Source organism: Bos mutus, chromosome 9 (genome assembly GCF_027580195.1).
Source record: "Bos mutus isolate GX-2022 chromosome 9, NWIPB_WYAK_1.1, whole genome shotgun sequence".
Classification (NCBI taxonomy): Eukaryota; Metazoa; Chordata; class Mammalia; order Artiodactyla; family Bovidae; genus Bos; species Bos mutus.
The window spans coordinates 69,693,661-69,721,529 of record NC_091625.1 but is presented as its reverse complement, the minus strand read 5'-3'; the positions used below and the strand labels follow the sequence as shown (position 1 = coordinate 69,721,529).

Genomic DNA, 27,869 nt, shown 5'->3' with positions numbered 1-27,869 from the left:
CGCTTTAAATAAATCCCTGAATAATTTTTAAAACATTAGTAGATAATAGTAAAACATTTTTTGGTAGTGAAAAAGATTCTATATTGGTGTTTTCTTTCTTTACTTCTATTTTAAATTATTAACCCACTATACTTAATATATCTATACACGATGCCACTCTATTTACTAAATAGAGCAGTTTTACATATATAGGCCTGATTTAATTTTCCTACACAGGAATTCCTTCCTGAAGTAAAAGAGCTACTCATGAGAAAGTAATGTTCTTATTAACTTTCCTACAACTAAAAGAAAATAGGTTGATAAAGCCTTTGGATACCTTGGTTGCATCTACAGCTGTCATGTCATGGTAATGAGAACCCACTCATATAAGACCAGTCATTGATACCTGTGGCTGATCACATGGTTGCTATCAACATATGTCAGATTTATTTGTATTCAGTTTGTATTGTTTGCCTCTTAAGCTCTCCAATAAATCACTTATTGAGGGCTCATAATCAGATATATTGATAATCAAATGAAATGTTTACATGTTCAACCTTTGAAAACTGTAAAGCACTATACAAACAGAAGCCTTTAATCTCAGAATTATCAACCAGTTATTGCTTTAATCATCTGCACCGATGGCTGGCAAATCTCCTGGTCCATTCCCAAACTGTGACTGGAGGTTCAATGAGTTTCCCAACCCCGCTGCCCACGCACTGCATGTTACTTGTGTGGAACTCATGGCCTTGGCTGTTTCCGGCCAGGATGTTGGAAATGCTCTTCTAAATGTTGTCCTGAAGAGGTGTGTATCCTGTTTCGTGCAATAAGATTCAGTGTTTAAGAGAATGATATTTTATTTGGAGCTGTAAGACACACCTGTTGTCCCAAGGCTAGGGCACATTGAATAGTGACTATCTTTAGGTTCCAGATCTCGTCTTAGTGATAAAGGTGAAATGGAATGAGCCCTGAACGGCCAGAAAACCTGGGTTTGTTCCTTCTTCTACTCTTTATTAGCTGTTTGACATTTAACTTAGGCATAACGTTAACTTTTCCCTAAAGACAGTTTTTCAAGATTTTCTTCTTAAAGGCCAATATAAAGTAGAGGATAATGATTGGAGAATAAATATAAATAAGTGAAATAGTCTTTCAGCTCAGCAACCATTGTTAAAGAAGAAAATTGAAAAAATTGAAAAGCCTTACTTAGTTTTTATTTATATTTTTACTCACTAAAAATCCATTGTAGTTTTATTGAAATAGATCAGTGTCAACCCCAAATTATATATATTCTCAAAGTAAGATACAGTGTCAACCATATAAAATGTTTTTATAATTTCACCTTTTTGTTCTTTTTCCCAACTAATAGTCAGCCTTTAGTGCCAAGAGAGAACATTACAGCGTGGATGAATGCCATTGGATTGATCATCACTGCCCTACCAGTAAGTTAATCATTTTGATTTAAACAAGGTCGTCATGCAATTAATGAAATGTTTCTTTTTTTGTTTTTTTTTTCACTCTATTATTGCTTCTAAAATCTACAATGCCTCTTTTGCATCAGATCTAAATAAATCTACCTGACTATGGGTCCCTGCATCCCTTGGTCCCACTTTCCTATCCAACCTTAGTTTTCCAATTAAAATCTGATCTATTTTTGACCCCTTAACATATTATGTATCTAGATCCTTTGAGTTCAATTCAGTTCAGTAGCTCAGTTGTGTCCAACTCTTTGCGACCCCATGGACTGCAGCATGCCAGGCCTCCCTATCTATCACCAACTCCCAGAGTTTACTCAAACTCATGCCCATTGAGTTGGTGATGCCATCCCAACCATCTCATCCTCTGGCATCCCCTTCTCCTCCCGCCTTCAATCTTTCCCAGCATCAGGGTCTTTTCAAATGAGTTAGCTCTTCGCATGAGGTGGCCAAAGTATTGGAGTTTCAGCTTCAGCATCAGTCCTTCCAATGAATATTCAGGACTAATTTCCTTTAGGATGGACTGGTTGGCTCTCCTTGCAGTCCAAGGGACTCTCAAGAGTCTTTTCCAACACCATAGTGCCAAAGCATCAATTCTTTGGTGCTCAGCTTTCTTTATAGTCCAACTCTCACATCCATACATGACTACTGGAAAAACCATAGCCTTGACTAGATGGACCTTTGTTGGCAAAGTAATGTCTCTGTTTTTTAATATGCTGTCTAGGTTGGTCATAACTTTTCTTCCAAAGAGTAAGCATCTTTTAATTTCATGGCTACAGTCACCATCTGCAGTGATTTTGAAGTAAAAATAAAAAGTCAGCCACTGTTTCCACTGTTTCTCTATCTATTTGCCATGAAGTGATGGGATCAGATGATATGATCTTTGTTTTCTGAATGTTGAGCTTTAAGCCAACTTTTTCACTCTCCTCTTTCACTTTCATCAAGAGACTGTTTAGTTCTTCTTCACTTTCTGCCATAAGGGTGGTGTCATCTGCCTATCTGAGGTTATTGATATTTCTCCCAGCAATCTTGATTCCAGCTTCATCCAACCCAGTGTTTCTCATGATGTACACTGCATATAAGTTGAATAAGCATGCTAACAATATACAGCCTTGACGTACTCCTTTTCCTATTTGGAACCAGTCTGTTGTTCCATGTCTAGTTCTAACTGTTGCTTCCTGACCTGCATACAGATTTCTCAAGAGGCAGGTCAGGTGGTCTGGGATTCCCATCTCTTGAAGAATTTTCCACAGTTTATTGTGATCCACACAGTCAAAGGCTTTGGCATAGTCAATAAAGCAGAAATAGATGTTTTTCTGGAACTCTCTTGCTTTTTGATGATCCAGCAGATGTTGGCAATTTGATCTCTGGTTCCTCTGCTTTTTCTAAAACCAACTTGAACATCTGGAAGTTCACGGTTCACGTATTGTTGAAGCCTGGCTTAGAGAATTTTGAGCATTACTTTTCTAGTGTGTGAGATGAGTGCAATTGTGTAGTAGTTTGAGCATTCTTTGGCATTTCCTTTCTTTGGGATTGGAATGAAAACTGACCTTTTCCAGTCCTGTGGCCACTGCTGAGTTTTCCAAATTTGCTAGCGTATTGAGTGAAGCACTTTAACAGCATCATCTTCTAGGATTCGAAATAGCTCAACTGGAATTCTGCCACCTCCACTAGCTTTGTTCATAATGATACTTCCTAAGGCCCACTTGCTTTCCCATTCCAGGATGTCTGGCTTTAGGTTAGTGATCACTCCATCGTGATTATCTGGGTCGTGAAGATCTTTTTGATACAGTTCTTCTGTGTATTCTTGCCACCTCTTTTTAATATCTCCTGCTTCTGTTAGGTCCATACCATTTCTGTCCTTTATTGAGCTCATCTTTGCATGAAGTGTTCCCTTGGTATCTCTAATTTATCCTTTCCTCCTGCAAATGATGCTTGTTGAGACATTTTTCAGGTACTTCTGCCATATAAGAGAATATACCAGGATGCTTTTCCTTCTGTTACCTTCCCTAAAGCCTACGCATTCTTTGCTAACTTAGGGCTTGCTTTTTCATCGAAGCCTTCTATAATTTCTCCACTCATGCAGTGTCTCTCTCTGTGACCTCCACACATGTCTAGTCAGTACCACACTGATGTCTGACATCTTTGCGTGTCAGTAATATTGTCTAAAGCAGTGCTCTCCAAACTTGTTTGATTATGCATCTTTATGAATCACTTCTTCCTTACACTCCTCCAAAATATATACATATTTGTGAATTATAAATGTGTACCAGCATTACCTGTATAGTAAATATAGATAAAGTCAATTTACCATGTAGTAAATATCAGCAATTAAGTTAACTGGACAGACTCATGACTGGAGCACTCTTAACTCACAGACACTTCTCCCCAGGTTGTTATTGACTTAATTTGACTCATTGTGAAGCCACACAAGCTGGATAAATGGGAAACATTAAAGAATGAGAAAGTGCTATTATTTTAGGCTTTTGGAGTACAATACTGGATGTAGAGTGGAATACTAGAGAAACGGTGTTTTTCTTCAGGCTTTTTCTTGGTTTTAAAGGAGCCGTATTGGATTGTCCTTCACGATCGAATAGTGAGTGTTATCAGCAGTCCCAGCTTGACGTCTGAGACAGAGTGGGTCGGCTATCCTTTCCGGCTCTTCGATTTCACCGCTTGCCATCAGTCCTACTCTGAGATGAGCTGTAGCTACACGTTAGCTCTGGCACATGCAGTGTGGCACCACTCCAGCATCGGGCAGCTTTCTCTCATTCCCAAGTAGGTATTATGATTTCCTAAAAACATTTGACTTATTTTGTTTTTGCTTTTTAATCTCTTGTACACCTGGGGTATATATCTGATTCAGTGGAACAGCTGACACAGTAAAAGTCTTAAGTAGTTTCTGGGTGTCAGAAAGACTCCTTTATGTCAGAATTAATTGAAGAAAATTAATTTATATGTATAAGTAATAGTCTCGTATTCAGTTTTCCTTTATCATTTCAATCAGTCAGTCAGTTCAGTCGCTCAGTTGTGTCCCACTCTTTGCAACCCCATGAATCGCAGCACTCCAGGCCTCCCTGTCCATCACCATCTCCCAGAGTTCACTCAAACTCACGTCCATTGAGTCAGTGATGCCATCCAGCCATCTCATCCTCTGTCGTCCCCTTCTCCTCCTGCCCCCAATCCCTCCCAGCATCAGAGTCTTTTCCAGTGAGTCAACTCTTCACATGAGGTGGCCAAAGTACTGGAGTTTCAGCTTTAGCATCATTTCAATGGGCTTAATCAAAGGCATGCTTTTTCCAGAATATATCGCAAAATTTGCCTTTTGTACTGCATACCTGATACTAGCCTATCTTCTGATTATTATTTTTGACTGTATAATTGTATTAATTAGATTTAAATTTCTTGAGAATGGCCTTTATATTAGGTTGATTATCCTCTTTTATTTCAAATAATTCACATTCCGTCATTCAGTAATTGTACTATTAGGAACAACTCCTAAATCTGAAGTAAATTGTTTCAATAATCAAATGAAAATAAGAGCCAGTGAGAGATGTGAGATTAATTAGAAATGTTACCAGAATTAAAATAAACTTTAAAAAAATTATTACAGATTTTGAAAATACTTGGATAGGCTATATTAACAAAATTCAAACAATTTAACTGATTTCGAGTCACAAGAATTTTTTATTTTGATCTTTAAATTTTAGATTTCTCACTGAAGTACTTCTTCCTATAGTGAAGACTGAGTTCCAGTTGCTTTATGTGTACCACCTTGTGGGACCATTTTTACAAAGGTTTCAGCAAGAGAGAACTCGATGTATGATAGAGGTAAAATTTAATCTGGGTTTTCGATGGTAAGATTAAGTTCTAAAATGTATATTAAGGTTTCTTTCCTAGTGTTTTTCAAACTGTATATCATTACCATTAGTGGGAAAATCAGTTTAGCAGGGTCTAAGAGTAATGCTTAAGGCCTTAGCATCCCCGTAACTTAGTATGCCTATGAGTTTGGTGTGGGATGTGCTGAACTGGAGATGCAGGGGAAAATACTCATCATCAGGGCTGAGAAGAAAGCTAAAGATGGAGAAGTGCATTTGAGCATGTGCACTATAGCACAGAGGAATTCGTCAGAGTCATGGGAATGACTAAAGTTGATCCCCTGTAACAGAAGTGTAGAGAAAAGAGAATGCCCCAAATATAGAACTTTGCAGTGTGAGACACCCAGTGGAACTAAGAAGGCACAGTATATAAAGGCTCCCTGAGACTGCCAAGTATCCCAGAAATTGAGAGATGGTTTCCAGAAAAGGGGTTGTCTATCTCTTAATTTTAAATTTTAAATTAGGAAGAGAAAGTGTATTTAATTCCTACTTGGGGTCAGTTGGCAGCACTCTGAATTCCGTCATAAACACAAGCAGTTCCGTATCACTCATGTACACAGAGGCTTGTGTGATAGAGACAGTTCCTCAACAAGGATGTACCCTCTGTGCTGTTCTTGTCACGGAGACCAGCTGCATCATGACTGAACCATTTTTGACCATTTAAATAATTTTATTTGTTAAATAGATTGGTGTGGCGTTTTATGACATGTTGCTGAACGTAGACCAGTGTAGCACCCACTTAAACTACATGGATCCCATCTGTGACTTCCTGTATCATATGAAGTATATGTTTACTGGTGACAGTGTAAAAGAACAAGTAAGTTCACTTTAATTATTTTTCAATGATGTTTAGTTTTGAAAACTTAAAAAAAAAAAAAAAAAAAAACATGAGGGGACATAGGTATGCTTATAGTCGATTCACGTTGTATGGCAGAAACCAGCACAACATTGTAAAGCAATTGTCTGCCAATTTAAAAATAAATATCTATTATAATTTCTCACACTTTTCCTTCTTGACATTTGTAACAAAACATCTGAAAATGACCTGAGGAGTTACTAATAGTAAACTCATCAGGAAGAAACAGTACAGCGTGGCTACTGAAAAGATCAGAGAGGCCTTGTGTAGTGAGTAAAGCAGAGCCTGTTTTTCCCCACAGTGATTAGGGTACACGGTGAGGACATAAGACAAATAGCAGTGTGACTACAAGATTAAAACCAGGAGGGTCAGAAGAATAACTCATGAAGGGTATTTAAAAACTGAGGGTGCTGAACTTGAATTTTTTTTAAAGTCCTAGGGAATTAATTCTATCCTAACTGTTTGAGGGGTGGGGGGTTGCCATTTGGAATAGGTATTAAATTTGTTCTGTGTCACTTTAAAAGGCATGCGACTCAGCATATAAAGAGCCACTCCCTGGGAGGGCTGTCTCCAAGTGGAAAGAACCTCCTTAAATACCTCTTTAATACCTCCTGAGTTTCCTGTCTGTGGGAACCAGAATCTCAGCTCTTTTAGAAGGGTGGAGGGAGGACAAATAGGTGAAGTTAAGTGACCTCCTCTCCATACTTTAATGTTATTTCTCTGTAAAATGGGAAAGGAATATACATTGGTACACGTAAGCATGTAAATCCTAGTCTTGAGGATTCACTCTTTGAAGCTGGTGACGTGGAGTTGGGAGGGTGTTGACTCCTTTGCGCCTCCGCAGGACTGTGGAGACCAACAGAGAAATGTTTTTTTTAGCATATTCCTTATATTTGAGCCTAAGAAACTTTGACACAAGGGAATACAGAAAGGAAGGATTTTTAATGGACCGATCTTTCCTAGTAGGATCCAAGAATATATAAGTAAGGCTAAGAAAGCTATGGAACTACTTGATGTATTTATTTCTTTAAAGCATTTTAAGTAAGAGTAAGTCTAATATGATTTAGTTTGCATTCCAGGTGTAAATCAAAACCAAAAAAAGTTAACTGTATAGGTAAATGTTTTGAACCTGAGTTATTCAAAGATCTTTGAAATATAATGGTGCTTTGCATAAAGATGGCATTTTAAAAGGATGAGTCCCTTGGTGGATGTGTAGAACCCCCAGTGTAAACTACTAGCTTTTGGCAGGAGGGTGACTGGCTGTCTAGGTCAGTGAGTATGTTTCTGTTAAGTGTATGCATATATAGATAGATACACATACACAAATGTACATATATATAATAGTGTGTGAGGGACAACACATGCTGTTTTCAGGTAAGAAAGAAATAGTTTTATCTGCTTTTGTTAAAACACAAAATATGAGAGAAACTTCTCATCCACCTGTTCTACTCCCTGGTTTATTGTCTCAGGAAATGTGTAAGTCACTTCTTTAAAAGTGGGAAATTGAACTTCTCTGGTGAAAATATGTTTTAATGTGCTTTTGTTTTTTAGGTAGAAAAGATTATCTGTAATTTAAAACCGGCTTTAAAACTCCGTCTTCGATTCATCACTCACATTAGCAAGATGGAACCGGCTGCCGTGCCTCCGCAAGCCGTCAGCAGTGGGTCTCCAGCACCTCAGTCTACTCAGGTGCCAGGGTCTCTGCCGGTGACTCAGTGAAGTCAGAGTGTGCTGTGCTGAAAGTGGACTTGAGTCTATTAGATCTGAACCTGAGAGTGCTGCATTGTGGCTGAGGAGAGGCAGCGGTGTTCAGATTGTTTTATTTTGATTCATGTGGTGGATCTGTTGACTTCCAACTCCTGTCTTCCCATTGCTTTGTCTCTAAGAGATCACGTAAACTACACGTTGCTCGTATCCACAGCAAGGTATTAGAGCTGCCTAGGATATGGACATATCTGATCAAATGGCCTTTACCAGGCACTCTCAATCTTTCCTGTTTTGACCATTGTTTTTGTTTTTATTTTTTAGTATTAATAACTTATTCAGTCTTCAAATCCAGTTTTAAAGGCACCACACATGTAAAATAGTTATTACAAATTCTTTTATACATAAATCTCTCTTGGTATATCTTTGCAACAAGAGATTTTTGTCAAGTAAAGGTCTCTAGATTTCATTGCATTAAAGGAGCAAACACAATTTCATATTCTTTTTTAAATGGCTTAAACTTTTTATCATAGATTTCCAAGTAAACAGGCTAATATTTCTATTGAGATAGATTGGCAAGTTTTTGCCTTTGCTGTGGACTTGAACTTACTATATGAAATGAGTTGGAAGCCATGTAAGAAAATAACATAAGAAAATCAATTTTCTTAATACCTGTTTTTAAAAATAAATCAGTTACTTTTCCAGGTTGACACACTTACCTGGCAGATGATGTGATTCTTTGAATTTTTATAGTCTTAAATTTTTTAAGTATTTATATTTTTAAATATCATATACATTTTGGTTCTTTAGAGTTTATTAGATTTTGAGAGACACACTGTTATTTTGGGGGGGTGGCATTAAGATTGTAAAAGACTTGGAAAATAATTAGTAAAATCTGTTGAATGAATAAATTGTCTGATTAATTACTCAGTTTGAATGAGCGTCTGCTGGGTGCCAGGCAATGTACTGGCTGGATTAGAACAGAGAACTGAGCCACCTCCATGGATTGTATGCTATAGTCAGTGACTGACATTAACCTAGGAATTAAGAGGTGCTGATTTTTTTAAAAAAGAATTAGTGAAGTTTAACTGTGAACTTCTGTTTCCAAATTATTCCTCCTAGACCTTTATCTTCTTCATGATTCATATTTTTATAATCACTGGATCTTTATTTGCCATGCAAAGACTGCTTAAAATTTGTATAATGGTATAAACAATTTTTCTAAGCTAATGATATTCTTAAAATTCTCCAGAAATTTTATACTAGAAATGATTTCAACTATTACTCTTAACCTAGTCTCAATATATTCTTGCTGCCTCAAAGAATAGACATAAGTGTAACAATGCTGCTGCTGCTGCTAAGTCACGTCAGTCGTGTCCGACTCTGTGCGACCCCACAGACGGCAGCCCACAGGCTCCCCCGTCCCTGGGATTCTCCAGGCAAGAACACTGGAGTGGGTTGCCATTTCCTTCTCCAATGAATGAAAGTGAAAAGTGAAAGTGAAGTCGCTCAGTCGTGTCCCGACTCTTAGCGACACATGGATTGCAGCCTACCAGGCTCCTCCGTCCATGGGATTCTCCAGGCAAGAGTACTGGAGTGGGATGCCATTGCCTTCTCCAAGGACTTACACATTCCAGTTAATTTTATTAAAAATTCAGTTTTTCCTCTCTAGCTTAAAAAAAAAGAGAATATGATTTCCCATAATAGGCTTTTAAGAGGTTAGTATTAATCAGAGACATTAATAGAAGACAGAAGCTTAATTTGTGTTTAGAATACAGCTGAGAATAAAATACTTATATCCATTACATCCTAAAATTTTTCTTTTTGAAAACTAATGATAACTTTAGAGTGGCTGTGTTCACTAGGCGTTTCTGCAGTGTAGAAATAGTCATATCTGTGCTGTACAGTTCAATAGTTAGTAGCTCCATGTGCCTGTTAAGCACTTACCGTGTGCAACTGAATATTTTATTAAGCTTTAATTAATGTAACTGCCTGTGACTGCTGTACTGGATAATGTTCTCTAGAGTAAGATCCACTATAATTGCTCTTATCTAAAACTTATTCAGTAAAACACTTATTCTACAAAGTCCATAGTGTCAACAGGTTTAAAATTCTGTATTGCAGATAAACAATCAGATGGTAGAGGCTCTTTAACGCATAAAGCTGTTATAACAAGAATAACAAAAAGGGAGGATATATATATATATATACACACACATATACATATACATACACCTATGGCTGATTCATGTTGAGGTTTGACAGGAAACAGCAAAATTCTGTAAAGCAATTCTCTTTCAATAAAAAAAAATAAATTAACTTTTTAAAAAAAGAATAACAGTAAAAATTCTTTCATGGAGCCTGCTTCATTACAGACTCCACTTTGAGTTCCATGTAAGTTGGAGGAAAGGGAAAGAGTTCACTTCCCTTGTTTTGATTCTAGTTTATTTTCACTTACTTTTCCACTTCCTTCACTATATAATAGAGCTGAGATGAGTTTTTAGGATGTTCAGGAGTTCAGCCAGTGAGTACACTCTTAACTGCAGTGAGTGAAAGGTGGGGCATTTGGAAACTTGGGAAAGTGTTAGTTGCTCAGTTGTGTCTGACTCTTTGGGACCCCATGGACTCTGGCCTACCAGGCTTCTCTATCCATGGAATTCTCCAGGCAAGAATACTGGAGTGGGTTGTCATTCCCTTCTGCAGGGGCTCTTCCTGACCTGGGGATCAAAGCCAGGTCTCCCGTATTGCAGGCAGATTCTTTACCAACTGAAATAAGTGAAAGGTGGGGCATTTGGAAGCCACAGATAATTTTCAGTGAAATCGCAACCCAAATTAGCATATCTTAGAAACAAAAATAGTTGATTTCTTTCCTCTGTTTCCCAAAAGACTATCTGAATAGCAGCCATGCTTAACATGATATTAACCAATATCATGCTTGAGGTTTAAAAAAAGTGAGACATGGTCATCTAACATCAGTGAACTTAGAGACTGCCCAAACCCTATAATAATCCATTTTACAGATGAGGGAACCAGAGCAAAAGAGTTTAAATAACTTAACCAAGGTCTTACAGTGTTTTGGAGATAATAATTTCACTGTGGTTTTTTAAGTATTTATGGTAGTCTAAGCAGGGTGTGTGTGTGTCAGTATCGGTGTGTGTTGCGTGTATTTAGAAACTTGTATAGGGATGACAGAATCTTATAAAGAGATAGAGAAGAGCAGTTTCTAGGCATTACAGCTTTGAACAACATGGAAATATGGTCCCTTTTCAAGTTGGGTAGCTCTGTCTCCTGATATCAGGAGTCCCACTGTACATGTTGGGGCTGATAAAAGTGTTTATTTTTAATGCCAGCAAATTTTTATTTGGATACGAATGTATGTTTCTCTAAGGATAAGTCTTTTGCCAAAATGGGAATATAAACTTTTTAATTTCACAAAAGTTAGCATTTCCATATCTTAAATTTCACACCAAGAGGGAATTGATACAGTTTACACTAATTGTACTAATATTTACCCAGGCAAAAGATTTTCCTGAAAGACCAAATCTTTGGGACGATGACTGTAACTTTATTAGATTTGCTAATTATGTCATTTAGCTGTGAGACTTTTTTATATGATGATTCCATGTTTACTTTGGTGAGCTAAGGTAATCAATAGGTTTATGGTTACCCTCTCGAGCAACCCCAAAGCAAGCCATGGTTATTGCTACTGTTGTGTTCACTGTTCGAGTCACTTCTTCTGGTGTCTTCCCCAGAGACGGATTCACTTCCATTATATCTAATCCTGAGAGTAAACCTATAACAACAAATGGAAATAATATAATTTATTAAATAGCTGACATTTGTAATTTAGTATAGACTGACTTGAATTATTATCCAGGAGTGCAAAGAGGTAGTAACAACTGAAAACATTTCAGTCGTTGTATTATGCAGTGGGCATTCAGAGAGTGTCAAGTTGGGGCTTTGTTTTCAGATCAGGGAGGTATCGATACATATTGGCCAGATGTACACTTTGTCTTGCATTCAATCAGAGTTTTACTCACCTGTTTTGTAAATTTCTTCTGTGATGTAGAGACCTTCTCTGTAAGTCAGACCTCCCTGGACTGGTGTGCCAGTAGCTGGCGTGAAAGATGGGTCCAGTCCATCAACATCAAAGCTCAAATGAATTGGCCTTTTCTTTCTTTTAAAAGGTGGGAAAGGAATTCAGGTTAAAGTTGGTGGTTTAATATTTAGTAGAAAAATACAGTTCTTTGTTTTACAAAAAGTGACAACCCTGTGAACTTTCATGATTATACTTGCAGGCTTTGTTATTAACTTACATTGACTAGTATTAGTAGCAAGTCGTTTTAATAATATTTATGTTTATACACACACACACACAAACACATCATACCTTCCTAGTAGGTAGCTGAATGTTTCTTCCATCACCTTGCCAATTCCCAGTTTATCCACTTCAGTCATTGAAAAGTATTTAATTCCCAGAGTTTTCAAAATATAGCTATGAAAGAGAAGATATTAAGAGAATCTACAGTTTATAAGGAGGCTGACCCTCTTGTTTCCTTTTAGAGAAAAGATCAGTGTGGTAACATTCAAAAATTATTTAAGGGGCTTCCCTGGTGGTCCACCGGTTAATAATCCACCTTGCAATGCAACAGACATTGGTTCGATCCCTGGTCTGGAAAGATATCACGTGCTGCAGAGTGACTAAGCTAGTGTGCCACAACTACTGAACCAGCGTTCCAGAGCCCGTGAGCCACAACTGCTGAAGCCGCACACTGCGACTACTGAAGCCCCCATGCTCTAGAGCCCATGCTTCACAATAGAAACCACCACGTTGGAAGCCCAAGCACCACAACAGAGTAGCCCCCACTCGTCGCAACTAGAGAAAGGCCATGTGCAGCACCAGAGACTCACCATAGCCAAAACATAAATCTTTAAAAATATATATTTAAGTTTGGTGAACTGTATGTATATATCAATAATTTTTAAACAGCAAGTCAAGGTAAAAATCACCTAAATACATACATATATATCTATGTTGTTGCTGTTTCGTTTGTAAGTCTTGTCTGACTCTTTGCAACCCTATGAACTGTAGCCCACCAGGCTCCTCTGTCCATGGGATTTCCCAGGCAAGAATACTGCGGTAGGTTGCCATTTCCTTCTCCAGGGGATCTTTCCAACCCAGGAATCAAACCCACGTCTTCTGCATTGGCAGGCAGATTCTTTACTGCTGAGCCACCCAGGAAGCTCATATATGTATATACATGTGTATATTCACGACCCAGATAATCACGATGGTGTGATCACTGACCTAGAGCCAGACATTCTGGAATGTGAAGTCAAGTGGGCCTTAGAAAGCATCACTACGAACAAAGCTAGTGGAGGTGATGGAATTCCAGTTGAGCTATTCCAAATCCTGAAAGATGATGCTGTGAAAGTGCTGCACTCAATACGCCAGCAAATTTAGAAAACTCAGCAGTGGCCACAGGACTGGAAAAGGTCAGTTTTCATTCCAATCCCAAAGAAAGGCAGTGCCAAAGAATGCTCAAACTACCACACAATTGCACTCATCTCACACGCTAGTAAAGGAATGCTCAAAATTCTCCAAGCCAGGCTTCAGCAATATGTGAACCGTGAATTTCCTGATGTTCAAGCTGGTTTTAGAAAAGGCAGAGGAACCAGAGATCAAATTGCCAACATCTGCTGGATCATAGAAAAAGCAAGAGAATTCCAGAAAAACATCTATTTCTGCTTTATTGACTATGCCAAAGCCTTTGACTGTGTGGATCACAATAAACTGTGTAAAATTCTTCAAGAGATGGAAATACCAGACCACCTGATCTGCCTCTTGAGAAATTTGTATGCAGGTCAGGAAGCAACAGTTAGAACTAGACATGGAACAACAGACTGGTTCCAAATAGGAAAAGGAGTATGTCAAGGCTGTATATTGTCACCCTGTTTATTTAACTTCTATGCAGAGTACATCATGAGAAACGATGGACTGGAAGAACACAAACTGGAATCAAGATTGCCGGGAGAAATATCAATAACCTCAGATATGCAGATGACACTACCCTTATGGCAGAAAGTGAAGAGGAACTCAAAAGCCTTTTGATGAAAGTGAAAGAGGAGAGTGAAAAAGTTGGCTTAAAGCTCAACATTCAGAAAACGAAGATCATGGCATCTGGTGTCATCACTTCATGGGAAATAGATGGGGAAACAGTGGAAACAGTGTCAGACTTGATTTTTCTGGGCTCCAAAATCACTGCAGATGGTGACTGCAGCAGTTAAAAGACGCTTACTCCTTGGAAGGAAAGTGATGACCAACCTAGAGAGCATATTCAAAAGCAGAGACATTACTTTGCCAACAAAGGTTCGTCTAGTCAAGGCTATGGTTTTTCCTGTGGTCATGTATGGATGTGAGAGTTGGACTGTGAAGAAGGCTGAGCGCCGAAGAATTGATGCTTTTGAACTGTGGTGTTGGAGAAGACTCTCTTGAGTCCCTTGGACTGCAAGGAGATCCAACCAGTCCATTCTGAAGGAGATCAGCCCTGGGATTTCTTTGGACAGAATGATGCTAAAGCTGAAACTCCAGTACTTTAGCCACCTCATGCAAAGAGTTGACTCATTGGAAAAGACTCTGATGCTGGGAGGGATTGGGGGCAGGAAGATAAGGGGACGACAGAGGATGAGATGGCTGGATGGCATCACTGACTCGATGGACGTGAGTCTCAGTGAACTCCGGGAGTTGGTGATGGACAGGGTGGCCTGGTGTGCTGCGATTCATGAGGTTGCAAAGAGTCGGACATGACTGAGCGACTGATCTGATCTGATCTGATAGATACAGATCTATATACAGACGGGTTTCCTAGGTGGCTCAGCAATAAAGAATCTACCTGCCGATGCAGGAGACATAAGAGACATGGGTTCGATCCCTGGGTCGGAAAGATCCCCTGGAGGAGGGTATGGCAACCCACTCCAGTATTCTTGCCTGGAGAATCCCATAGAAAGAGAAGCCTGGCGGGCTACAGTCCATAGGTTTCAAAGAGTCAGACATGACTGAAGTGACTTAGCATGCACTTAGATACAGATATAGATATAGGGTTTCCTAGGTGGTGCTAGTGGTAAAGAATCTGCCTGCCAATGCAGGAGACTTAAGAGACTATATTCTCTTATCTCTATCCCTGGAGGGGGAAGATCCCCTGGAGGAGGAAATGGGAACCCAGACCAGTATTCTTGCTGGGAGAATCGCATGAACAGAGGAGCCTGGCAGGCATGGGGTTGCGAAGAGTTGGGCACAACTGAGCGTCTGAGCACACACATATAGATATATAGAATTGATGCTGAAAATAATTTTTTCGCATTGACTTGACCAGCATGCCTAACATGAGAAAGGACAAAAAGGAAGGTAAACCACATCAAGAAATAAACTTACTGTTCCCCAGGGTCCACATCTCTCAGACCAATATACACAATGTCTTTGGCAGATATGCAGGGAGCCACCCAGTAGAATCCTGGGACCTCAGGCATCTAGAATTGCAATGGTTCCATTGGGTTATACATAAGCAAATCTTATATTGAAAGTTAAGGACACATGTTAGATTGCATGTTATATTCAGAACATAAAATTCAAGGAAATCATTAAAATATAGTATAAAATTAGAAAGAGAATGTCTGTCCTCCTGTGCTACCCGAGGAGCGAGCATACTGTCTGTGGCTTCCCTCCCTCCACAGTCACCCACTAGTCTGCCTTGCCCCCCGACCTTGTGCTGCCTGCCCTTTCTAGAAGGATTATGTATCTGAAACAGCAGGCTGTGCCTTGAACCCTGTCCCCTCTGTCACCAACCCTTAGAACTTCTTCACTTAAGGTCTTCATCTCTCTAAACCTAAAGATGTAAGGGGCCAAATCTCATGCTCGGATGACTGTAGGCACAGAGACAGCACCCATGGAAGAAGTCTGGAGAGCACCGTGGTCCTGGGAACATAGGCCTTGCCGGGAATTCATACTACCTTAGGGGAAGGCTCTAAACTAAGCAGCCATATTCTCCACTTAGGAGTGGAGAATTGTGTTCCACCTTTCTGAGAGCAGAGAATCTACATAAACTATTTGGAATTCTGAGGGGGGGAAAAAGGGGGGGGAAGCTACTCCTGAAGTCAGTTTGCAAACTGTTAAAAACGTAGAGATACACAGTCTCACTACCTCTGTCCACCTCCCCCCCATTGCTTATCGGGGTGGTTTGAAAATTAATCAAGAATAAAATGGCACAGGGTTCTTACTTCCCTTCTGGCTTCTGAACTTCTGCTAAAGACAATTCTGCTGTAACAGAATACCAACCAGCTGTTTACCTTTTCCTTTAGTTCCTTCAGAAGGAAAGACACAGGTTGTCCATGCAAGTTCCCGGTTTTGGTTGTCAGTGGAGTGTTGATGTCCGTGTGAGCATCCACCCAAATGACACAGAGGTCTGGGTGGACCCTGGCATGGCCAGAGATGCTGCCGATCGCCAAACTTTAAAGGAAAAGAAGTTCGTGTGAACATCAGGTTTGCAGTATCAGTATGTTTATCACATCATTTACACAATATTCTTGCCTGATTTTTCTTTAAGTCAAAGTGGCTAATATTTATGAGAGATTTTAAACTGAAGATCCCAATTAAACAATCGCAATAAAGTATACCTAACACAATATTTACTAACAAGTTATATTTATTCACTGTAACGGCATTACTAAAAAAACTTTCATTTTTCTTCAAAACCACCTTCTAATAGCAAATTCTAGTTTCACTAAAAATTAAATATGTGAAAAGACAGTAGCCACACAAGTTTTTTAGCATGAGATATCACTCAGTTCTCAGGGTTAAAACAGGCTCATTTTCTGTACTCTCATCTCTCTTGGTAAATACTTAATTCTCCCAAGTGAATTATGACAGAGTCCTCCCATTTTTCTTAAAATCCAATTCTTTTACAATTGGGGACCATCACTCAAAACCCTTACATCTACTTCAGCCAGTGTATCCTGGACGCTCACTCTATTCAATGTTCAGATCCTCTGCTGGAACTTTCTAGTCTCCTGCTACGTATTTAAGGACTCACTCTTAGCCAGGTCCAGAACCCTCAAAATTCATCTCAAACACTCCAAGCTCCATAAAACTTGCCAGAATGGCAAAGCTAAGTAGTATCTCACACAAAAGTTAAAAGACCAGGATTTGCCATACAAAGTCTGCATTGTCCCACTTGTGAACGCTCAGGAACCCTCCAGAGAACCGTGAGCTTTCAGAAGCAGGCCTTTCTTGATGCTCTTTGTCTTTCCCTTCAGGTTTGTTTTCCTTTGTCCATGCGCCAGTCAAAATTCCCACTTACAAATTTTTTTTACTTAAAAAAAGAGAGCTCCAGTTACTCAACATGAGTTTTGTCACAGAAGTCCTGAAAACACTTTGGCTTTCAAGGAAAATATGAAGGGGGCTGAAGTAATTGACTCCTGCATTAAGAGTCATTGCAGTCTTTGCACTTTTGATCTAATCATACTTCTGATTACATGTCCTGGGACCTTGAGAGTAAACATGGGCAGACTCACGCACAACATTATCTTTACCACATTATTCATAATGGTGACATTTGAAAATAACCTGAATATCTGACAACATGGAGATATATATATATATATATATATATATATATATATATATATATAGAGAGAGATATCATACCTAGATGAAATATCAAGCAACAGTAAAAAATTATGCTCATATGTATTGTGAGGTATTAATAACATAAGGAAATCTGTAGTGTAGATGAACAAAACAGGATAACGCATACAATGGTTAAAATTATATACAAGGGAAAAATTATGGCAGGCAGGAAATGTAACAGATTTTCAAAATTCTAGTAGAAATGGTTTCTAGAGAACAATTGCCACTGTTTTTTTTCTTTTATATATGCATGTGTATTTCAAAAGTTTGATAATTATTACTTTGATAGTGCGAAACACATGCTTTACTTGTTGACATAAGTTATTTCTGTTATCACTAATCAAGTACAATAGGCTGACTATTAATTTCCTCAGTGCTTATTTATTTAGGAATGTAAGCTTGAACATTTTGCTGAAATCCATTCACGTACCATGTATTTTCTGCTGTCATAGAAAAAGGTCATAACAGACTTCAAACAGAGGGAAGTTTTTGTTTCCAAAATAAAGTAGTAATCAATAAAATTAAAAGAAACAAGACAGAAAATGTGATATAAAATATTGATCAATACTTTCCTTTCCTATTTTCTCTCTTCTCATGGTTTTGGTTATACTTCCTTCACCGTATTTATACCAGACTCCCATAGAGATAAACATTTAAAAAAAAGACCTGTGGTCTCCACCCAGGACAAGGCTGATCCTTCCAGTCTTCTTGACTTCTGCCACCACATCAGCCAGCTTTTCACTTGCTTTTCCCACACACCTTGGATTCTTCACAATTTGAAAGGGACTGTCATCAAGATTATCGGCAAAGGACAGGTCCCCATAATCTTTCACATCACACTCTATAATTAAAAGTTTTAGGTTAGTAAGTGAAGTAGCTCAGTTGTGTCTGACTCTTTTCGACCCCATGGACTGTAGCCTACCAGGCTCCTCAATCCATGGGATTTTCCAGGCAATCGCACTGGAGTGGATTGCCAGTTCCTTCTCCAAGGGATCTTCCCAACCTAGGGATCGAACCCGGGTCTCCCGCATTGTAGACAGACACTTTACCGTCTGAGCCACCAGGGAAGTTAGGTTAGTAAAGGTGATTATAAAACAGACTTTAGGATAATTCCAATTTTACCAAATAGGTGTATTTGCAAAAAAAAAAAAAAAAACCTGGAATGCCTGTAAAATCTCATGAAAGTAAAAACCATATCCAGTATTAGCTGACATCATCATCCCAACTTCACTGCACACCGGTGCCTGCTGTATACTGGGTTCTACACCGCTGTCTGCTATACTGGGTTCTCTGAAAATTCTTCTTGATTCAGTCAGTTAGGCTAGACATGAAAGTGTAACAGTGATAAGCTGGTTTGGGCTTGAGGCATGGCGACACTGTCTTGGGTTCTGTTTGTGTGCTGTTCACTTTTCTATGATAAGCTTGTTTTGTGTAGGTAATAAAAAGCTGTTTTTAAAAAAATGTATTTATACATATATATATATAGGGCTTCCCAGGTGGCTCAGTGGTAAAACGTCCACCTGCCAAGTAGAAGACCTGGGTTTGATCCCTGGGTTGGGAAGATCCCCTGGAGAAGGAAATGACAACCCCTTCCAGTAGTCTTGCCTGGAGAATCACATGGACAGAGGAGCCTGACCAGCTTCAGTCCATGGGGTCACAAAAGAGTTGGACACAACTTAGCAACTGAACAGCAACAATATATATTTATGCTCAGAAAAAAAAGACACTGATATTTTCTCAACTTCCTTACACTATATTAAGAGCCCTTGGTTTCATTCCAAGTGGTCATCCAACTGAAGCCACTCAGCTTCCTACTCTGCCTGCCCATTGTACCTGCCTCATAATGAGACTGTCTGAATTAAATAAGAATATATGATTAACCTAATGCTTCCATCACTTCATGGGAAATAGATGGGGAAACAGTGGAAACAGTGTCAGACTTTATTTTTGGGGGCTCCAAAATCACTGCAGATGGTGACTGCAGCCATGAAATTAAAAGACGCTTTCTCCTTGGAAGGAAAGTTATGACCAACCGAGATAGCATATTCAAAAGCAGAGACATTACTTTGCCAACAAAGGTCCGTCTAGTCAAGGTATGGTTTTTCCAGTGATCATGTATGGATGTGAGAGTTGGACTGTGAAGAAGGCTGAGCACCGAAGAATTGATGCTTTTGAACTGTGGTGTTGGAGAAGACTCTAGAGAGTCCCTTGGACTACAAGGAGATCCAACCAGTCCATTCTGAAGGAGATCAGCCCTGGGATTTCTTTGGACAGAATGATGCTAAAGCTGAAACTCCAGTACTTTGGCCACCTCATGTGAAGAATTGACTCATTGGAAAAGACTCTGATGCTGGGAGGGATTGGGGGCAAGAGGAGAAGGGGACGACAGAGGATGAGATGGCTGGATGGCATCACTGACTCGATGGACATGAGTCTCAGTGAACTCCGGGAGTTGGTGATGGACAGGGAGGCCTGGCGTGCTGCGATTCATGGGGTCGCAAAGAGTCAGACACGACTGAGAGACTGATCTGATAATGCTTCCATGAGGTCAGGAAATAAAGGCTCTATTTTTATACTTTTTAAATAAATTACAGATAACCTAAAGATTCTAACGGAGAAGGCAATGGCACCCCACTCCAGTACTCTTGCTCGGAAAATCCCATGGATGGAAGAGCCTGGTGGGCTGCAGTCCATGGGGTTGCTAAGAGTCAGACACGACTGAGCGACTTCACTTTCACTTTTCACTTTCATGCATTGGAGAAGGAAATGGCAACCCACTCCAGTGTTCTTGCCTGGAGAATCCCAGGGACGGGGGAGCCTGGTGGGCTGCCGTCTATCGGGTCGCACAGAGTCGGACACGATCGAAGTGACTTAGCGTAGCATAGCGTAAAGATTCTAAAGACCTAGGCTCACTTCCTAAAAGGCCCTGCTTAGGCTTCAAGGTACAGGTTTCATGCAAAAGTGTGATATGGGATAAGTACAGTGTTCTGAATTAATCAGTCATAGTATATTGTACTTATTACATGTCCATGTGTATCCATGAATCAGTAACACCTTCAAGAGATTCAAGTGGATATAAAATGTGGCCAAACTACGCTTGTTAACTGAAGGATCTAGCTTTCTATTCTCGCTTGGGGTCTTTTCTTTTTTTTTAACTTTATGGGGTATAATTGTTATTCACTAAAATACACTCATTTTAAATTTACAAGTCAGCTAGTCTTAGAAATATCCACAGTCTTGCAAGTACCACCATAATAAAGATTTAGAATTTTTTCACTTTCAGAATATTTTCAGTACTCCCCAAATTCCCTCCTGCCCTTTAAGTCAATCTGTGTCTTTTCGCACAGGCAACTGCTGATCTTTCTCTTGCTAGGCTTTTGTCTTTCTTAGAATTTCATATACATCATACAGTTTATAGCCTTTTGTGTCTGGCCCCTTTCCTTCAGCATGATGTCTTTGAGATTCACCCATGTTCTTGCCTGTGTTCCTGTTTATTGTTGAGTATTACCCCCATGGTACGGATGTACCACTTTTTCTTTATCCCTTCACCAGTTGATGAGCGTTTGTTGTTTCCATTTCCTGACTTTTATAAATAATGCTACTACAAACATTCAAGAAGAAGACTTTGTAGTACATGTTATCACTTCTCTTGGTAAATCTCTAGGAGAAGATTTGCTGGGTCAAGAGGTAAATGCATGTTTATTTAAAAAACTGCCAAACTGCTTTCCAAAGTGGCTGTGTATTTATGCATTCCCACCAGAAATACATGAGAGTTCTGATTGATCTCTATCCTCCCCAACATTTCATCAGGGTTTTACATATAAAGATGACCTTTACTTTAGCCCATACTTTTAAAATTATACTACTTTTCATCTGCATGCTCATGTGTATATACAGAATATATGTATATATGTACACATACTAGGATGTTAATGCAAATACTAGGTACTGCTATTATTATTATATAACCATCTTATTTTATTTCTTTTTACAAATAAGGATCCTTTTGTTAGTAATGTACTTTCTGCTGCCCTGGCTTTTCACTTTCAGTTTCCCTGAATCCCCTACCATGCACCCACCCCCTAGTTCTTCACACACAGATTACTCTAAGAGTAGTCTCACTGGAAAGACAAAATATCTGAGTGAGGATATTCATCCAGCAGTGTTTACTGAGCATTCTCCCCTTCACTGCTTTTTTTTTTAGTAAGATGTACTTCTAAGGTTATAGCCAATGCTGCTATAATGTCACTGTGGTATAAATGTCACTCCAGACACACCCTCTTTTAACAGAAGCCTGGACCTTCCTTCAGAGTAAGAAAGAAATTGGGCTGATCAGCTTTCAACTTAGGAATTACCTTGTTCAAACCAGTGGTTACCAGTGGGGAAGGGGTGGGGGAGGGGCAATATAGGAATAGAGGGTTGAGAGGTACAAGCTATTACAAATAAAATAAGCTACAAGGATGTAATGTACAGCATAAGAAATATAGCCAGCATTTTACAATAACTGTAAATGGAGTATAACCTTGAAAATTATGAATCACTATATTGTATAAATATGTAACATATAATATTGTACATCAACTATACTTTAATAAAAAATTGATTAAGTAAACAGTTACCTAGTTCTTTAAGTTTCTCAAGCAGACCAGCCTTTCTAAGTACTGTAGGGCCTTCTTCCACCCCTCCTCGTGGCTGAACAATGAAAACATAGAGTAATTCAGACATTATCATATCATCAAACCCCCACAATAGAAACCTTTCTCATTAATGAGTTGAAGAGTAACTATCACTTTTTGAGTACCTACAGGGTCAGGAATTTACATTATCTCACTGTCATCACAGCAAGGTAGATTGAATTACTCCTATGTCAAATATGAAGATATAGAATCAAAAAGTTTGTATAACTTTCCTACAGGCACACAGCGAACAAGTGGCAGAGCCTTAGTTCACATCCAGATGGTTTGGATCCCAAAACTTGCAGCTTCTTTTCTCCATCACACTATGTTACCAACACAGTGGACGCGTTTTGTACCAAAGCACTCTGAGAGATAGAGATACAATGATCCAAAGGAGAGGGCTTTTGTCTTTGAGTGACTCACAAGTGAATAGGGGATTTGGATATTTATTAATAATCCCAATTATAATACTTAGAGATTTACATCAACACAGTTAAAAGATATTGTAACCACAAAAACAGGATGTTCTTAACCCTGTCAGGGGTGGAGAAGTTTCAGAGAATTCTGCAGAGAACAGGCTGACATTTCTGCTGAGTCCTGCAACATGAGTAGGTCATTTAGGAAAATAGATGGGGTGATGAAGAAACTTTGCAAACCTGGAGAACAGCTTGAGTCAAAACATAAGGTAAAAAAAAAAAAAAAAAAAAAGAGCATGACATCAGACAGACCTACGTGCAGGTCTGCATGGTAGTAAGTTAGGGCTCTTGCGGAGAAAGGAGGCAGCAGGGAAAATCATCACTTGGGAGATGAACTCACAAAGACCAACCCAGTATTTCAAGTTTTGACCTGTCTAAGCATGGTTGGCACAATGCTACCTTTGCTCTTTTTACATCGGGGAAGCTAGCATGCTTCTTCCTTGCAGTAAGTCTTCTCCAGCCCCCTGGCAGATAAGCCATCTAAAGAAATAGTTCTTTTATGTGTCTCTCTGATTCCAATTTCCAACAAGGCTTTTCAATAGAGAAAGGTACTCTGTGCTGTTAGGTGGGAGTGAAAAAGTGAAAGTGTTAGTCACTCAGTGGTGTCCAACACTTTGCGACCTCATGGACTATAGCCCACAGGTCTCCTCTGTCCATGAAATTCTCCAAGCAAGAATACTGGAGAGGGGCTGTCCTTCTGGATTCCCTTCTCCAGGTGATCTTCCCAAACCAGCAAACCAACCCTTGTCTCTTAGGCCTCCTGCACCTCACCACCAGTGCTGCCTGGGAAGCCTGCCGTCAGGTGGGAAGATGTGCCGAAAGACACCTGTGTCCATCCTCAGGGTTGCATTGTGGCACCAAACTAAGCGGAAGTTCCTCCCACCTCAAATTACCAGATGACTTGCCCTGACTACCAGGCAAATCCTCCATGGCAAATTCCTGTCCCTGGCAGCAAGGGACTCCCCCGCAACATCAGGCTCAGCCAGGCACATTTGCTCCTTCACTTCACTGCCTTTTTTTTTATGACTCCCACCCCTACCCCCTCAACAAGTAGGTACAATTTTTAAACTCCAGTGGCACCCCACTCCAGTACTCTTGCCTGGAAAATCCCACGGATGGAGGAGCCTGGTAGGCTGCAGTCCATGGGTTTGCTAGGAGTCAGAAATGACTGAGCAACTTCACTTTCACTTTTCACTTTCATGCATTGGAGAAGGAAATGGCAACCCACTCCAGTGTTCTTGCCTGGAGAATCCCAGGGATGGGGGAGCCTGGTGGGCTGCCGTCTCTGGGGTCGCACAGAGTCGGACATGACTGAAGTGACTTAGCAGCAGCAGCAGAGTGCTACTTTGTTGGGGGCCAGAGTGAGGTACTCCGCCCATGGCAAAGGTCATGAGGAAGGAGGCTCGACATACGCAAAGGCGGGATCGAGCCTCAGGAGTCCCCCTGGAAATCCTCGAGCGTCTACCCCCATAACCAGAGCCTGCCTACTTTACTACTTTGTGCTCTTACCTACACCTCTGACTTTACGGGGGGCTGTCCCCCACCACCTCTTTCGGAGAAGGAGTTAACCTAGAGCTCCAGTCAATAAAAACTCTTGGGTGTGACAAGAGTGTTTTAACCTACAAACTCCTCTGAAGGTTCTCTAGCCTTGATTGAGTTATTTGTCATTGTCTTCTCTCCTTTATTAGATTTCTGTCCAATCTTCTCTACACTTCCAGCACTGTATTATAGAGCTGACACTTAGTAGGTGTTCAGAAATTGTCAGTGTCATAAAACTCCCTGACTTTTGCCCTCTCCCTTTCAAACTTTGGAACAAATTTTAAACACTCCTGACAAATGAACTTATTTACAAAACAAAAATAGGCTGACAAACATAGAAAGCAAATTTATGGCTACCAAAGGGGAGATAGAGATGAGGGGATAAATTAGGAGTTTGGAATTAAAATATGCACACTAATATATACAAAATAGATAACCAAAGAGGACCTACTGTAGGGCACAGAGAACTATATTCAATATCTTATAATAACCTTCAATGGAAAAGAACTAAAATTATATATATATATATAACTAAATTATTTTGCTGTACACTCAAAACTAAAACATTGTAAATCTACTATATTTCAATAAAAATTTCAAAAATAAAACCACTCTGAACTTTCAGAATTATTAAAAAAAAAAAAAAAGAAATCTTATACAACCCCTTAACTGATACTAAAATTTCTCCTCCAGATCTGTATAGGATTGACCAGGACACCCTCCCCTCCCCCACACAGATGCTCAAGTGCCTCACATAAAATGACAGTAAAGACATTCCCACAAATATGGAGGGCTGGCTGTATATTTACAATAGCACAGTTGTTCAGCTTCCCAGATTGACACTTTCTAGCTTTTATTTTCCATCTGATTTAAAATGCTTCTCATGTTTGGTCTTTCCTCATTGTTCCTTGTTAGCACTACTGACTTTGAAGCTAGGCTCCAATCCCTAATTGACCACAACTCCAAGATCCGCTGTAGAACTAAAGATGTAACAGCTCAGGTCAGGAGCACAGGCTTTGGTATCAGTGTCTGGAATTACGGAGTCAAAGCAGTGTGACCTTGAACAAATTACCATAGTCCTCTGAGCCTTAGCTAACACGACGGGACAATAGATATAATACCTACTTCATTTTTGGTCACCACCCCCTCCCCTCAACCACTGCCCTGCAAGGCTGTGGGGCTGAGGATGGAGTTCTTTTTCAGATTCAACCTTCTAGTCATCTGCCCTTTAATCCTCTCCTTTGCTTGTTTATCCAAATTTTATGTCCCTTGGCTAGGGACAGAAATTCATATGTTGGCTGATTTTTCCCTTCTATGCTATGGCTTAGAGTAGAAAAATCTCTTAAAACAAGAAGCTTCATTCTCGTGTGTGTGTGTGTGTGTGTGTGTGTGTGTGTGTATGGGTCGGTAGTGTCTTACTCTTTGCATGGCGCCATGTTTTAATAAGGAGGGGCTGTAGAGGCAGGAGAAAGAATCATGGAGAATGGAAAAAGCTATGTTTCAAAATGTTATCCCCTAGAGGGGCTGTTGTCATCAGCATGTGGCCTTCTGCTGGGGTCCAGGGATCAGAGCATGTTCAAGCCATTTCCTCCCTCCCTCTCTCCCTTTCTTTCTTCCTTTCTCCCTCCATCCCCTCTTTTCTTCTTCTTCTTTTTTTTTAATCAATTATTTTATTGTGATCTTTGTTAGAACCTGTCAGAATAGGTGAGTACATTGAGGAATTTGCAATTAAGCCCAGCATTATAAGAAATACCTCTTTGTCAGCAAAACCTGCCTGTGTTTCGGGAGAGAACTTTGAAAGATTTCCAAGGGAAGTGAAGCAGTTTTGACTGACATTTCAAATACAGTTCGAATCTCTAACCTCTGACCTGTCCCAATTTGTTTTGTAATAAAAAAAAGTCACAGAGTGCAAAGCAAGAGTTCAGAACTAAGAGAAGCAATACACTGCTCAATTGGGCAAAGAGAAAGTTCTAAGAAACCCGAGAAACCTCATTTAAAACAACCACAACCTCAAAAAAATCTGCATGGTGAGTTTTAATTCACACTTTATCTTATTTGCTTTTGTTTTATTCTTCCCCCACCCCTTTAGCACAGACACTTGGAGGAGTTGAAGATATCTGTAATCTCATTAGATTTACCAGAATGTGCCTGGGCAAGAAAAAAAAAGACAGTATATTTAAGAGTTGCTGGCATGTTTTAGAACTTGGGAGTTCCAATAGTCTTTTCAATGTGATCAATCTGCAGGTGGGTTTCCTTTTTTGCTTTTCTTTTTTCATCCCTCAAAAGGAGGTACACAAAGAACTCCACCTAATCCATGAATCAACAATTTTATAGAATCATTAAAGCTCTAAAATAATATAAATAACTCAAAATGTTGATAAATCAATAATATTTAGTTTATTCACATTTTTAAAACTTAAAATTTACCACCCATCTATGAATTTTTCTAGGTATTAATTACATAACTAAAACAATATATTTTCCTAAAATTCTATCTCCTTCTACATATACACAGTAACACCAAGAGCGATAAGAGCATGGAAATCTAAATGAGTGGCTACAAGGCAGAAATCGTCTATTTCCACTCAAATAAAATTATTTTCTCAAAAAATGAAGAAAAGTTCGACACATTTAAATAAAACTGGCTGGGGCTGGGATTAGGTGTTATAGTTATAAATCTAATGTTATAAGTGGATTTGTGACCATAATTATACAATGATGTAAAATGATGAAAAGACTTTAGTATAAATTTCAGGTCAGGTTGTATCAGGCTGTTTAACTAACCAGACAGTGACACCTTACTAATTTTGAAGTTCGTAACTTTTCTCATAAACTGCAGTTATTCAAAGCCAGAATTTGACTCACCTGGCCCTTTGAGAAGGGAGCTCCAATGACCCCGATGGACTGTGGCTTGGAACTCATGCTCCAACACTGCTGACCGCGGCGCCCGAGGTCTCCAGGTAGTCGTCACTCTCTGCAGCTCTCAATGGCGGAGGGCACATATTTTTTTCTATTTATAATTGAGTTGAATCTGTTTACTCTAATGAGGAAGAGTGGCTCCACCTACTGAACCAAAGCAACAGTCAAGTGAAGTCCAGCACATTCATACTCGGAATAACTTTGAGTCCTCCTGAGTCTAGGTCTCTAATTAATTGAGGTCATTCATGGAGCCAGTTCACACCCAGTTCACAAAGCCACCTGGTAACATTAATGTTTCCTAATCACAACCATGATTTCTTAACCACAGTCATCTTTTCTGATCATAATTAATTATAACCGCAGGAGAAGTGCCATAGTTCTAGCTGTGCAAACTCAGAGCATGGTACTTACCTCTTTCAGGTCTGTGCATCTGCCTGTGTCAAAAAACCGGGGACTGGCAAGATGGTGTCTCACATCTTTTCCAGCCCGACAACGCTGAATTCAGTTTTCACTCTAGGATTAATGGTTAATCTACAAGACACACCTCACACACTACCAGGGTAGGTCTCAGGGAAGGCATATGACTTCCCTTTCTGATTATTAATTAAAGAAAAAATTAATTGCCTGATTAATAACCAGAAGTGTTACCATACTAATTTTGAAATAGCATATGTCTGTTGTGCTCAGC

At 39.5% G+C, this 27,869-nt stretch overlaps 2 protein-coding genes across 3 annotated transcripts in view; one reads left to right on the top strand and one right to left on the bottom strand.

Annotated features, from left to right (window-relative positions):
• Positions 1-10,069, top strand: part of MED23 (mediator complex subunit 23) — a 44,958-nt gene extending 34,889 nt beyond the window's left edge. The window contains exons 25-30 of one of the 2 annotated variants that reach the window (XM_005907295.3): positions 619-784; positions 1,346-1,418; positions 4,015-4,229; positions 5,162-5,282; positions 6,015-6,146; positions 7,737-10,069. In XM_005907295.3, the coding sequence (XP_005907357.1) occupies positions 619-784; positions 1,346-1,418; positions 4,015-4,229; positions 5,162-5,282; positions 6,015-6,146; positions 7,737-7,904 (875 nt within the window). In that variant the 3' untranslated portion in view covers positions 7,905-10,069. The remainder of the gene's footprint in view (positions 1-618; positions 785-1,345; positions 1,419-4,014; positions 4,230-5,161; positions 5,283-6,014; positions 6,147-7,736) is intronic. The other variant, XM_005907296.2, reaches the window with a different exon arrangement.
• Positions 10,070-10,861: 792 nt separating this feature from the next.
• ARG1 (arginase 1) lies at positions 10,862-27,322 on the bottom strand. The gene is made up of 8 exons (XM_005907298.3): positions 27,128-27,322; positions 22,191-22,263; positions 18,238-18,412; positions 16,233-16,392; positions 15,322-15,416; positions 12,280-12,384; positions 11,930-12,066; positions 10,862-11,682 (listed from the first exon to the last, which is right to left on the bottom strand). The coding sequence occupies exons 1-8, from the start codon at positions 27,182-27,184 to the stop codon at positions 11,516-11,518; spliced, it is 969 nt and encodes a 322-aa protein (XP_005907360.1). The 5' UTR covers positions 27,185-27,322; the 3' UTR covers positions 10,862-11,515.
• Positions 27,323-27,869: the final 547 nt, after the last annotated feature.

Coding starts and splice junctions, on each gene's coding strand:
- ARG1 (XM_005907298.3), bottom strand. CDS start 27,184: ATGAGTTCCAAGCCACAGTCCATCGGGGTCATTGGAGCTCCCTTCTCA. Junction 22,264..27,127: donor CTCCCTTCTCAAAGGGCCAG/GTGAGTCAAATT, acceptor TTCATTGTTCAG/CCACGAGGAGGGGTGGAAGA. Junction 12,385..15,321: donor GATGTGGACCCTGGGGAACA/GTAAGTTTATTT, acceptor TCTCTTTCATAG/CTATATTTTGAAAACTCTGG.